We start from the raw sequence: 11,355 nt of genomic DNA, 5'->3' as shown, positions 1-11,355 counted from the left end.
AATATTTTCCGCTGCTGGCTGCATGGTAACGACACGACGGACGCGGCTCAGGACTGACGTGATCTCTGCCGCCCAGACGATTAGATCGTGGGTGAAAGCCGGATTGACGGATGATTATGACGGAATCGCCCTTCGAGAGGCAGGCATTAAGGCGCTTGAGGACGAGATATTGCTTCAAATTGAAGGTGGCATAGCATGAGGTGACCGACTTGTGGCTAGGTAGAAATGTTCAGCAGTCGTGAGCGTCCTGTTATCGGAACATCTTTCATCCGCTAAGCATGAACAATCTACGTGAATAGTATCTAAGTTGATAGAATAGCTCTCTATTCTATCAACTCTATCTCAGTCCAGCTGACTAATCCATCTATTCTATCTACTTCAAGGGTCGCGTGGGTAGAAGTGGATAGATGCAGAACCCTGTCACCATATCCCGAGCAGGGCGGAGCGGCGACAGAAGCCTGGCCCAAGAGATAAAAGCTGGCGCGTCTGGGTCTCAGTTGCTGAGCCCGGTGAGGAGCTTGGGACGCTGAGGCAGATGATCTATGATGTGACCAGTAAGTTCAGGTTGAGTTGTATTTGTCAGCCAGTGATGCTGACAGTTATCGCGGCAGCCATGGTGATGTTTGGCGGCCAGGAGTTGGAGGCGATGCTTCGTCCCTGGCTAGGCAAGGAGGTCCGGGATGCCAAGCTCGCTGACCTGCTGCGCTCTCGACACAAGAGCTTCATCATCGGCCAACTTGTTCAAGAAGCATCAGGTGAGTCCATGAGTCACCGGTCGGCCCGGAGATCAGGCAAGATGAAGTACAAGTTTACTGACCGCCGCATGTACTCTAGCTCAAAATAAGAAAACGCCCAAATCCAAGGGCCGACTTCGAGGTCAAATGGTTGCGGGCTCCAAGAGGCAGTCCGATACTCTGGGTGAGAGCGCTGCGGAGGGTACGGGCCCGTCGAAACGGAAGACATTGCGAGGACGGGTGCGGGCCCCACAGAGCTCGAAGTCGCTCTTTGAAGGATCTTAGGAAAGAAAGGTCCTTCAAGGGCCTCAATCATGCTGGTGCTGGCGTCAGCCGCAACTGTTTGTCACCTCCCCCTCCTCCTTCCAAAGACTACCTCGAAACCCAGCGCAGCCGCACCCCGGTTAGTCAGCCGAGACGAAGGAGCAGGACTAAAGGGCCTTGGCACGCTAATTACAGTACATCCAATTCGTCGACGTTCGGTCATCAACTCGTACAAGCCCTCTACTCGTTTCCCCTGTCTCACGCCACTAACTATTGCCTCTTGACTTGGGTTTCAGCAGATCGACTTGGAGGCTGCGTTCTCCAAGTGTTCAGCGTCCCATCTTTAGCAGCTAAAGCGGGATCTGCTGGCTGAGGCTGTGTGGTGTTAGTAGAGTTCCCCTACTGTAAATGATCCAATCTCCGTCCTTCCTCGTCAAGATCCAATCTCCCTGTCGCCGTTGCGTACTTGATCGTTGCCCGGACTGCTTTCATGTCTGGCGACCACATCTTTGAATCCGATGGTGCTTTCCCTCCCAGGTAGAATGAGAGGCTCCCTTGCCTTGCCACTGTGCATTGCAACATGTCTCCCCTCAAAGCTGCCAATCTCACGCAACGTAGCAGAAAATGTTCCACTGTTTCCCTCGCTCGGCCGCAGGGACAAAGGTCTGACTCCACCGCTCCGAATCTGCTTAGAAAGCCGTTCAGCCTCGCCATTCCGGTTCGGAGTTGTGCCAAGATGCGAGCCTCTCTTCGTTTTAACTTGTCGTAGAGATCGCGAGTGTGCTTGCCAGGTAGTGCCACGTCCAGAGTCTTTGAGAATTTGCCTACGCCTTCCGGTAGAACTCTCCCCTGTCGCTGTCTGGCCAATGCCAGTCTGGTTGCAGTGGACTTGGCTTAGGGCATTTGGAGGTTAGATATCTGCCCTTGCCTTGTTGTCCTTTACGCTGCCGCCTTGGCCTCTAATTCCAACGCAAAGTTGGCTTCCGCTGGAATCCACAGGAAGTTGACCGAGTTCCCTCTTTCTTGGTGCAGTCTAGCCAACTTGTAAATTTGCCGTATAGTGCCTTGGCCGGATTGTTGTCGCGGTTGCCTAATTGCTGCTAGCGCTGACTGGTTCCTGGTGACAATGGTGATGTGCCTATGGCGGACGCTGGCCGGAATCTTCTCCAGGGCCATTACGATGGCTGCTAGTTCTGCTGTATATGGGTTCTGCTCCTCCCTTATGCCAAGGGTTACAGCAAATCTTATTAGGGTCTCTAGTCCTGTTGAAGAGAGTTCTCGTGCGATACCACCAACACCGACAATGCCTTTCTTCACGGATGAGCTGGATGCAATCACTATGCCCATAGCTCCGTTGGCCATCTCGGTCGCCTTTTTTCGGTCAGCTTCAATCGTCGGCTGCAGGCGAGGTGCCCAGGGAGCGACGGCGTATTCCTGGATTGTTTCCATCTGTTCGGTTTTTATCCCTTTTACCTCACGGGCAATCTCCTGAAGCGGGAAGACGAATCGCGCTGTTGTCCGGATTTTCTTCCAAGCTAGGGGATGAGTCCCAGGCAATGTCTGAATGTTGATCCATAGTCTGGCTGCCGCCCGGGTATGTCGTTCTCGTATAGGGAGAATGCTCGCTTCGACTTCTGCTACAGCCGTAGCCATGGTCCGAAAGGCTCCTATGAATGCTAGGGCACCGATCTTCTGCGCTCTGTTTAGCCAGCTTAGCGCCTTTTCCCCACACGCGTGCATCCAGACGCCGGCCGTATAGTCCATGACGGGAGCCACTGTCGCTACAAAAAGTTGTCTTGCTGTTCGCGGGGAAAGCATCTTCAGCCTCCTTAGGGCTAGAGGCGGCTGTGAGACCTTTGGTTACCGTCTTGGTAATGTGCTGCTTATAGCGGAGTTCGCAGTCCATTGTTACCCCTAGGATCTTTGCGCTCTTCTTTGGTTTGATCGTGTCCCCTCCGACTATGAACGGCGTTTCGGAGGATCGCTCCTTGTTCCTTGTGAAGTGTACGATGGCCGTCTTTTCGCTCTCGAACTGGGCGCCGCTTCGTCTTTCCCAATCTAGGGCCCTGTCTATAATGGCTTGGATGCCTGAGCGGTTCGCCTCTGCTGTTGGGCCTACAACCCAGGCCGTATAGTCGTCAATAAAAGCAATTGAGCCTCCATTCGTATTGATTTTATGCTGTACCAGGTCTGCATTGCAGAAGAGGAACAATATCGGGGATAGCAGTGATCCTTGTGGCAAACGCGCTTGGGGCAACTCTTGCCGTTCAGACGTGAACCCGTTTACCACGATGGTTGCTGTGCGCCGAGAGTAAAAGGCATCAGTCCACCTAACCAGAGCCTCTGGTATACCTCTTGCCCTAAGCCTCTGGAGCAGTCTATCCTTGAGGACCCCATTATATGCACCCTTTACATCGAAGCTGATCAGGCTGAGCACTTTTCTGGCTCTCTATGCTTTATAGATTTGTTCTTGGAGCTGGAGGAGAGCCTGCTCAGTGGACCGTCTTTTCCTAGCTCCTGTCACGGGTCGTGACAGTGTGAGTGTGCGCAACTCCTGGTTCGACTTGACAGTTCGAACCACGGTCCCTCTTTTGAGGGTGTTACGCAGTGGTCAGTTGCGCCTGCCCGTGACAGCTTCAAAGTGGTTCGCAGGTAGCAAGCCAAATGTCTCTGCCGCGTAGGACAGGCGTTCCGCAACGACTGCCTCCAGTATCTTGCCAAGCGTGGAGAGTAGCGAGATAGGGCTCCAGGCTTTGGCCAGTGTATAGTTGCTTTTCCCAGGCTTCTTCAGTGGGATGATCTTGGCGTCCAGACTGCTCAAGCTCGCCCCAGCCGCCTACAATGTCACCTGATCGCCGATCTGATAGAGATCGACCTGGAACAAGCCGGGAAACTTACATAGCCTTGTCATATCCGTGGGGCAAGCCCAGTTGAAGTCACCCACTGTCGCTAGAAGGTTACCAGTTCGTCATTGGCCAAAATCTCGATGCTTCACTCCGTAGACTTCGCTTCGAGACCAGCACGACAACGGTATGGGCAGACGCGGTCTGCATTAACCAAGAGGACACGGACGAGAAATTACGCCAGCTCAAACTAATGGCCAAATCTATGCCGGCGCCGGCACAGTGCTTCTCTGGTTGGGCGAAACCACCCTTTACTCGGCTACAGGCTTTGAGATCTTCATACTTGGCGGGCCATGATACCTTTGATGAGAAGTCGCCTTGGGAGCGCATGCCGGATAACGAGACAATCCAAGGCCTTCAGGACATCTTGCAACGTTCGTATCCCAGTCGGATCTGGGTTGTCCAGGAAGCCGCGCTCAGCCGTCACATCAGGATGCAGGTCAGTGACCTATCGATGGAGTGGTAGGCAGCCGACGCGCAGTGCTGCCTTGCAAGAATCAAGCTTCTCGAAATTTCTCCGGCTTGGCAGGCATACCGCAGTCGTCTCAGAGAAATTGATTTCCGTCCTCGTTGGAAACTCCTGGAGCAGTCTGTCGCCGTCAACAATCAATGGTACAGACGGAATCAGCCTGCTACTTGGGAGTCCCGAGTTAAGTTCGGGCCACAACCAGAGTACACTGCTGGATGTTGTGCATGCAATGCGGCACAGGCATTCGTCTTATCAGAGAAACAAAAGCTATGGCATGATGGGCCTCGCACATCCAAGTGAAGTTGCGTTATTCATGCAGGATTACTCGACATCGTGGGAGGAGACATATCAGACGTTCTTTGGATTTTGTCTCGGAGCGAGTAATGGAAAGCGCACATGTAGCCCGGCGATTGGACTGGGGGCTTGTGAATACACTGGGGGAAGCAACCAGGGACTGGGAACCAATGTAGAATAAGACCGGAGGAGTGCCCGTGAAGCTGAGCGTTGAGCATTTCTGGTGCAGGCTGCGTCCTGAAACCCCGGACTGTGAGTCAGATTCGCCGCTGATACCGGGAATGATCCAATGTATAGAGCGATGCGGGTTGATGTTATCATGTTGGCAGTGGTGTGCAGTATTACGGATAGTTAGGGCGTTGATATGATCAGATGATGATCATGTTAGCTAGCTCCAAAGGTGTCACTCAAGTGATATACCGTTAGTAGTCATGCCATGCGTCATAGTCTGGGTACTTACCTCGCTTCTGTGCCTTGATTTCCCAGTACCGTTGCCTTCCATAGCCGCTAGTTGCCTTTACCGCAGGGGGGATCATGACAAGTACTTTCTGAGTCACGCCCGTCATCCCTGAGCCACGCCCGTCATCCGTGTCACGTCCTTCCCGGAGCCACAGTGCGTCATGAGTCTTGTATCAACACCCCTCCTAGGAGAACCTCCACGCTTCAATGCAAGATGTAAGCCAAACCTTCAGCCCTCACTCTCACTCAGCCATGCCCGCCTGCCCACCATCCTTCTTGAGCAGTCTCTTTCGGTTATACAGATCCGTATTCAACACATTCGTAAATCCCCTCGCGCGAAGCTCTTGCTGGATCTTACTCACCAACCACCCCTCCATCAACCATCCATCCACCTCAACCAGCATATACCCCGGCAACTTCCTCGCGCGAGGGTCACTCGTCGTGTCTGAGGGACCGTGATTGTGCACCTTGTGCTCCTCGTTAGGGTAGTGCAGCACCCACACGTCGCTGTCCCGAGCCGTCTCGACGACCTCAAACCGGAATGGACAGCCGCACTTTTTGCTCGCGCGGTCCGTCGTCGGCTTGCGCCGCCCCTGGGCTCGCGCCTGCAGCACCACCGACTCGTCCACGGGCTGCCGGTGGTGGATCCGCGCCTCGCCGCCCCGGAAACACACCCACCGCACCTTGCGCTTGCCCGTCACCTTGGCCCCCGCGATGCGCATGCTGTACCCGCGCGGCAGCGTCCACTGGTCTAGCTCCTCTTGCATGCTGGCGCGCGAGCTGATAGTGTAGCCTTCTGGGGGCGGCTCTAGGGGTGTGAAGGTGGTGGGGCTGTTGCTGGGGAGCACAGCGGGCTGGGAGGGTGGTTGATGTGGCTGAGAGAGCTGCTGGAGCTGGCGCTGCTGAGTTGGGTGAGCTGGTGGGAGCTGCCCCGCCTGGGGAGGTCTTGCCGCGGGGTTGGCGGGAGAGGTTGCCGAAGGACTGGGGACGGTTTGAGTTGGGCTGTTGAAGTTGGGGATTTTCAGGGTAGCCTCGATACGGCAGAGGCGGCGGTCAATAGAAACCAAAACATTGAGGATGTTAGTCAACTGGTTCTGTGGGAAACCGATATCCGCCATTGCTTCTCGCCCGCGGGCTGTGCCTAGTGGTGTGCGCGCGCACTGTGCGCTGGTTGAGCTCTTGAGCGGTCGATGTGGCAGCAGCTGTTGGTTTCAAAAGTCGCCGGCCGCGCGAACCTGACAGACGGTATTGAAGACTTGCACCAATTCACGTCTCGAAAGCGCACCTGCCCGACGGAGCTCAAGATATGGTTCGCGAATCCCGTCACGTGGTCTGCACGAATCAAGGGCAAGCTGCGGGAACAGGTGTGGAGTGCGCCCAAATGCGGGGTTTGCAGCCCAAACTTCTCGGCGCTTTCAGATTTTGCACTAGCAACTGTCAAGACAGTACGGAGTACGGACACACTTCCGCGGCCTCGGTGTCCCCAACCCCAACCCTCGGTTTCTCACGGTTTTGCTCCCAGTCTGCCCGCACCACGGCTAAAAAGCCGAGACCTTCTGATTGGGTGCATTGAGGGTGGATGGTGAACGGATATTGGAGCGTTCTGGTACACAGTAAGGGCCACACAGTTTGGGGAGACGGCGGCTACAAAGCCAAGAGGTCGTCAAAATCGAAATTCAAAGGTAGCCTTGACGACTAGTTGGATCGGGCGATTTTGGAGCCCCAACGAAGATGACCAGTCATTCGACTTGTCCTTTGTTTGTTCCAGCTCTCCCCCCTCTCCTTTGTCTCGTTCTCTCACACGTCCACCAGATCCTTTTCCCGTTTCCCCTGCATTGGCAACATCGAAAAGCCATCACTGCCGCCGCCCCAACCAAACCTCATCTCGGCTCCAGCTGCCACTCAAGGCCACCCAAGCATGCGCCTGCTAGTGGTGCTGGCCTGCCTCGCGGCCATGGTTGACGCTGCCGGCGTCCTGGAGATCGACCTGGTGTTTCCACGCAACGAGACATACGCCCCGCGGACATGGTTCCCAATCGTGTTCGCTCTCCGCAACGCCCATCTCGCGCAGCATCTCCTACTTCGCATCGGCTGGACGATACTGAACACAACCGGCCCGACCAGTGAGACGCTTGCAGGCCGCGACCATGACTTGAACTTGACGAGCGGGACCAGCTATGATGAGCCATACTTTGTCTATGACTGGCCAAACCTGAGATGGATGGGTGACGAGGGCCACTTGGAGCTGTTCTGGTGGGCACGCTGGATCAGCTGCGATTTGAGCGGCGAGGTGCCCGCTTTCCATGGCAACAGGACTGAGCGCTTGACGCTGGGCATCGAGTTCACCATCAAGAGCGGAGGGCAGGCGGTGGATCTCGTCGCCGCCACGGCAAACAACAACGAGGGGACGTGCGCACAATCAGGCGTCGCCATTAACGTCACCGACGAGACCCGATGGGTTCCCCACGATACCTCGGAACCGTGGGCCTATGCCAACGCGAATTGCGCCGTGCTGGCTTCCTCCAGCCCTACCCCGACCGCGAATCCTTGCCAGGTCGAGATCAACTCTGCTGTTGCCGAGAGCATATCGGCGTCCATGATATCCGATCTCTGCCCCTACAAAGCTGCCAATGACACCACCGTGGACTGCTCAAAAGACAATGCCGCTGACCGACTGGCCGTCGCGGGCGTGGCGTGTTTGGCGGCTGCGCTTGGAGCGCTTGGTTTCTTTTGGTTGTGATACCCAAGGACCTGTTGCCAGATGGCAGCGACACACCGTGGAGGGACGAGGACCAGGACAAGTTCTCCAACTACATGAGCAAGGTCGTCGACAGTTGGCGCGGCGTTACAGAGCGTGCCGTTGGGAGGCTCTTCTACGGCAAGAAGCTGGACGGCCAAACAAACCACAAGCTGACCGACGCCGAGCTCAACACGCTGTACAACCTCATCTCGGACGGCAAGCTGGTCAATGGCATGTGGCCCCAGGGCGTGGAGCGGCCGCAGCAGATCAACGCGACCGAGGAGCTGACCGCCAACATCAAAAAGACCTTCTTCGGCTTCGCCATTCCCGCCCTATGGCGCGTGTCGAGGAGCTACGCCTTTGTCCTGGACTCGGGCTTCGGCTGCGATGCCGACAAGCCGCTGGACAAGTACCTCCTGGACGCCACCATGGAGGCCACGGGCGCCTGCGTCGACGGCAGGCGGTACTACCTGGTCCACCCGGCCGGCCAGGCCTTCACATGTTTGGAGACGTGCTGGGACAACATGTTCTCAGCGCCGCCGGGAATCGAGCGGCTCGCCGACTTTGGAGACATCACCAAGGAAGACCTAATCCGCGGGTCGGTGCGCACGTGGATGGCCAACGGCAAGCGGAACGGCGGCGGGTTCCCCGACACGAGCGACCAGGGCACCGCCCACGCGCTGATGAGCGTCGACATCACGACGCCGGGCTTTGTGCGGCTGCCCGTGTGCAGCCCCGAGGTGGCCTTCCGGGGGTGGGAAAAGGGCGGCCACGCACCGACGGCCAACTACCCGTGCGACGCGCCGCTGGGCCGCAACTCCTGCGGCGACTCGTCGTTTGAGGACCAGACGAGCGCCGCGTCGCCCTCGGTCGACGACTGCCTCGGAATCATCCGCAACATCGAGGGCGATCCCGACACCAGCTGGAACGTCATCATCGGGCACGGCCACTCCACGATTGCTTCGGCCGGCGGCTGTGCGTTCGGCGTCGAGCCGACCTGGACCGGGGACAATCTCTACTTCAGCGTCGGCGGCCAGGACGTCATCGACCTCATCAACGACGCTGTCGGGAGGTTTGGCGGCAGTGGCAAGGTCGGGGCCAAGGGATACATGGACCGCCAGGGTACCTCGTTGCACAAGCCCTGGCACGGTGTCCTGTGGGGAATCTACTCAGTGTGACATTGCCTTCCCGATGATACATGTCCTTCTTTATTGTATTCTTAGAACATGGGCAGTACCTAGAGTGCCACTTGAACGCAAGAGGCAAACCCCAACGGGGCAGATTTGAAAGGTACTCAAGGTACCTAACTTTAGCAACAGCAGCCCACGCCCATTTGGCCATTGGCTCTTTGCCCTGAGGTTTGATGATTGGGTGTTCTTATCATGCAGTTGTGCGGGGGCCGCTCAGCCGCTGAGGGGGATAGTTCTCAGACTCGGCATCCAAAGCTGAGCTGTCAAACAATCCAACTCCAACTTGCTTTCCAAAGGTGCGGTAGGTGCCTCAAAAGCCCACTCTCAACCTCGCCTCGGCCTCGTTCGCGCTAACATGGAGATTGACAGCTTTCCAGTGAAGCGACTCACCCGAGCCCGACGTCCAAATCCGCGACGAGCGTTCAACGATGCGTCTCCTCAACGCGAAAACCCTTGAGCTGGCTCAGTTTGCGGGGGAGATTCCTCCTTACGCCATCCTGTCGCATACGTGGGGAGCGGAGGAAGTGAGCTTCTCAGACATCACGTCGCCCGAGCGAGACAAAAAGAAGGGATACGCCAAGATACTCGGATGCTGCCGCCAGGCCCTCATGGACACGCTCGAATGGGTCTGGGTCGACACTTGCTGCATCGACAAGACGTCGAGCGCCGAGCTCTCCGAGGCCATCAACTCAATGTTCGCCTGGTATCAAGGCGCGCAGGTCTGCTACGTGCATCTCGAAGACGTACTGGCCTCCCATCCGGGCTTCGTGTTCCCGGAACAAGAGTTCCGCGCCGCCCGCTGGTTCACCCGCGGCTGGTGTCTGCAGGAGCTCATCGCGCCAGCAACGCTCGAGTTTTACACGGCCGATTGGCACAACATTGGGTCCAAGTTCAGCCTCTGTGGGCTGATCGAGGAGATCGCGACCATCCCCGGACGGGCAGGACCCGAAGCCTTCCAGTTTGAGAGCAGGGAGATGTACCTGGCCATGGCGCCGAGCGCGGTTTTGCCCTTGTTTTCAGTTGTCCCCTCTTCTGCAGGAGAGGCTGCAGGCATCGATGTCGTGCTTTCATGTTCGAAAACCGCTGCTATCACGATAAGGGGGACCACCCCCTTGCTTCCTCTCCGGCTCATGTCCTCGGATGCAACGACTGATAAGCCTGTCACCCAAGGTTCTACACAGTTCTGGCGTGCCAAGGACTCGACTGGCTCCCTCCAGCTTCCAATATCGTTGACCTTGTTGTTCAGTCTTGATGGAAAAACCGGGGCCGCGGACTTCCCGTCGTCGCAACAAGCCGTCGAGGTTGACCTAGCCGTTGTTCGCCGTATTATGCATCCACTGCGATGGACATGCACCATCAAGGAGGACCATAGCCTGCAGGACAAGCGGATGGTCACTGACGTGCCCACCATTCTCAAACACCCCGTTGCGAGCGACAGGTCGGTTCTCACACTACGAAATGGAGACACGGCTGTCGCCGTCATCAAACACGTGTTGCCCAGCAAAACATCGAAACCATTTGTGGAGAAGAGTACCCGCCCGCCAACAACCTCCTAATGTCACGGGACGTGACAGTGGTTCATGTGCACGCTTGCGAGTTCGGTTGTCAGCCGAACATCGTCCTACCTTTTCAGGTATGGTTTGGCGGAGTGGTCAGGCGTGCCTACTCCCGTCATACCTAAAGATCGTGCCCTGGCTCTACCAGGGCATGGCAAAAGAGAGTGACGTGGGGTCAGCGATGATATTAAGGCCCTCGGTCTTTCTATCATTGGACTATCTTCTCGGGCGGGCGTCCCTCTGTCTTGGGGGACACACCTGCAATAAAAAGATGGTCTTGGAAGAACGTGAGAAGGGTCACCTTTTCATTGAGCTTCTTCAAGACTGTCCTGGTACGCCATGTATTGGTACATTTGGCACCTTCTGGTATATGGGAAATGCCCTTCTCAATGTCCTCCCCAACCCCCTGAAGGGCGATATCGCGCATCCCATTCTGGAGTTACTCCCCCCCCGTCAGTCGATCTGGACTCCGCTCTCTGAAGAATTTTGGCAGGCTCTACTCAACTCAACAGAGGACCACGAAGAGGTGCGAAAGGATTTTCGTCGTCGTGTGCTTGATAGGTTGGGCAAAGGTCAAAGTAGGGAAATCGATGAGAAAAGGGACTCGCAAGGTGATGGAACCATTGTCCGGTGCAGAGCTTTACCCGAGCCCCTCCCGCTCGTCGACCATCGAACCTCCCGCTCGTCGACCATCGAACCTCCCGCTCGTCGACCATCGAACCTCCCGCTCGTCGACCATCGAACCT

At 56.5% G+C, this 11,355-nt stretch overlaps 7 protein-coding genes across 7 annotated transcripts; 6 read left to right on the top strand and 1 right to left on the bottom strand.

Moving 5' to 3' along the window:
* Positions 1 to 535: 535 nt before the first annotated feature.
* N657DRAFT_678784 (uncharacterized protein) lies at positions 536 to 844 on the top strand (the record flags this gene model as incomplete). The annotated part of the gene is made up of 2 exons (XM_062796110.1): positions 536 to 554; positions 612 to 844. 2 exons carry the CDS (start codon positions 536 to 538, stop codon positions 842 to 844), a joined length of 252 nt encoding a protein of 83 aa, XP_062649493.1.
* A 67-nt stretch (positions 845 to 911) lies between these two features.
* N657DRAFT_642464 (uncharacterized protein) lies at positions 912 to 1,351 on the top strand. Its single transcript, XM_062792351.1, has one exon. It carries the CDS (start codon positions 1,049 to 1,051, stop codon positions 1,280 to 1,282), a length of 234 nt encoding a protein of 77 aa, XP_062649492.1. The 5' UTR covers positions 912 to 1,048; the 3' UTR covers positions 1,283 to 1,351.
* Positions 1,352 to 3,938: 2,587 nt separating this feature from the next.
* On the top strand, positions 3,939 to 4,367 carry N657DRAFT_568055 (uncharacterized protein; the record flags this gene model as incomplete). Its single annotated transcript, XM_062788557.1, has 1 exon — positions 3,939 to 4,367. A coding segment is annotated over one exon (429 nt), but the record flags the coding sequence as incomplete, so codon positions are not given.
* A 998-nt stretch (positions 4,368 to 5,365) lies between these two features.
* Positions 5,366 to 5,890, bottom strand: N657DRAFT_568535 (uncharacterized protein; the record flags this gene model as incomplete). Its single annotated transcript, XM_062788597.1, has 1 exon — positions 5,366 to 5,890. The coding sequence occupies one exon, from the start codon at positions 5,888 to 5,890 to the stop codon at positions 5,366 to 5,368; it is 525 nt and encodes a 174-aa protein (XP_062649490.1).
* Positions 5,891 to 7,059: 1,169 nt separating this feature from the next.
* N657DRAFT_536209 (uncharacterized protein) lies at positions 7,060 to 7,851 on the top strand (the record flags this gene model as incomplete). Its single annotated transcript, XM_062787778.1, has 1 exon — positions 7,060 to 7,851. A coding segment is annotated over one exon (792 nt), but the record flags the coding sequence as incomplete, so codon positions are not given.
* A 17-nt stretch (positions 7,852 to 7,868) lies between these two features.
* Positions 7,869 to 9,041, top strand: N657DRAFT_569661 (uncharacterized protein; the record flags this gene model as incomplete). Its single annotated transcript, XM_062788675.1, has 1 exon — positions 7,869 to 9,041. A coding segment is annotated over one exon (1,173 nt), but the record flags the coding sequence as incomplete, so codon positions are not given.
* Positions 9,042 to 9,227: 186 nt separating this feature from the next.
* N657DRAFT_275401 (HET-domain-containing protein) lies at positions 9,228 to 10,713 on the top strand. Its single transcript, XM_062786574.1, has 2 exons — positions 9,228 to 9,354; positions 9,423 to 10,713. The coding sequence occupies exon 2, from the start codon at positions 9,482 to 9,484 to the stop codon at positions 10,607 to 10,609; it is 1,128 nt and encodes a 375-aa protein (XP_062649487.1). The 5' UTR covers positions 9,228 to 9,354; positions 9,423 to 9,481; the 3' UTR covers positions 10,610 to 10,713.
* Positions 10,714 to 11,355: the final 642 nt, after the last annotated feature.

The sequence above is a fragment of the Parathielavia appendiculata genome (genome assembly GCF_033297405.1).
Source record: "Parathielavia appendiculata strain CBS 731.68 unplaced genomic scaffold N657scaffold_3, whole genome shotgun sequence".
Lineage (NCBI taxonomy): Eukaryota > Fungi > Ascomycota > Sordariomycetes > Sordariales > Chaetomiaceae > Parathielavia > Parathielavia appendiculata.
Note: the sequence above shows the minus strand (reverse complement) of the source record. Positions and strands in the feature narration are given on the sequence as shown.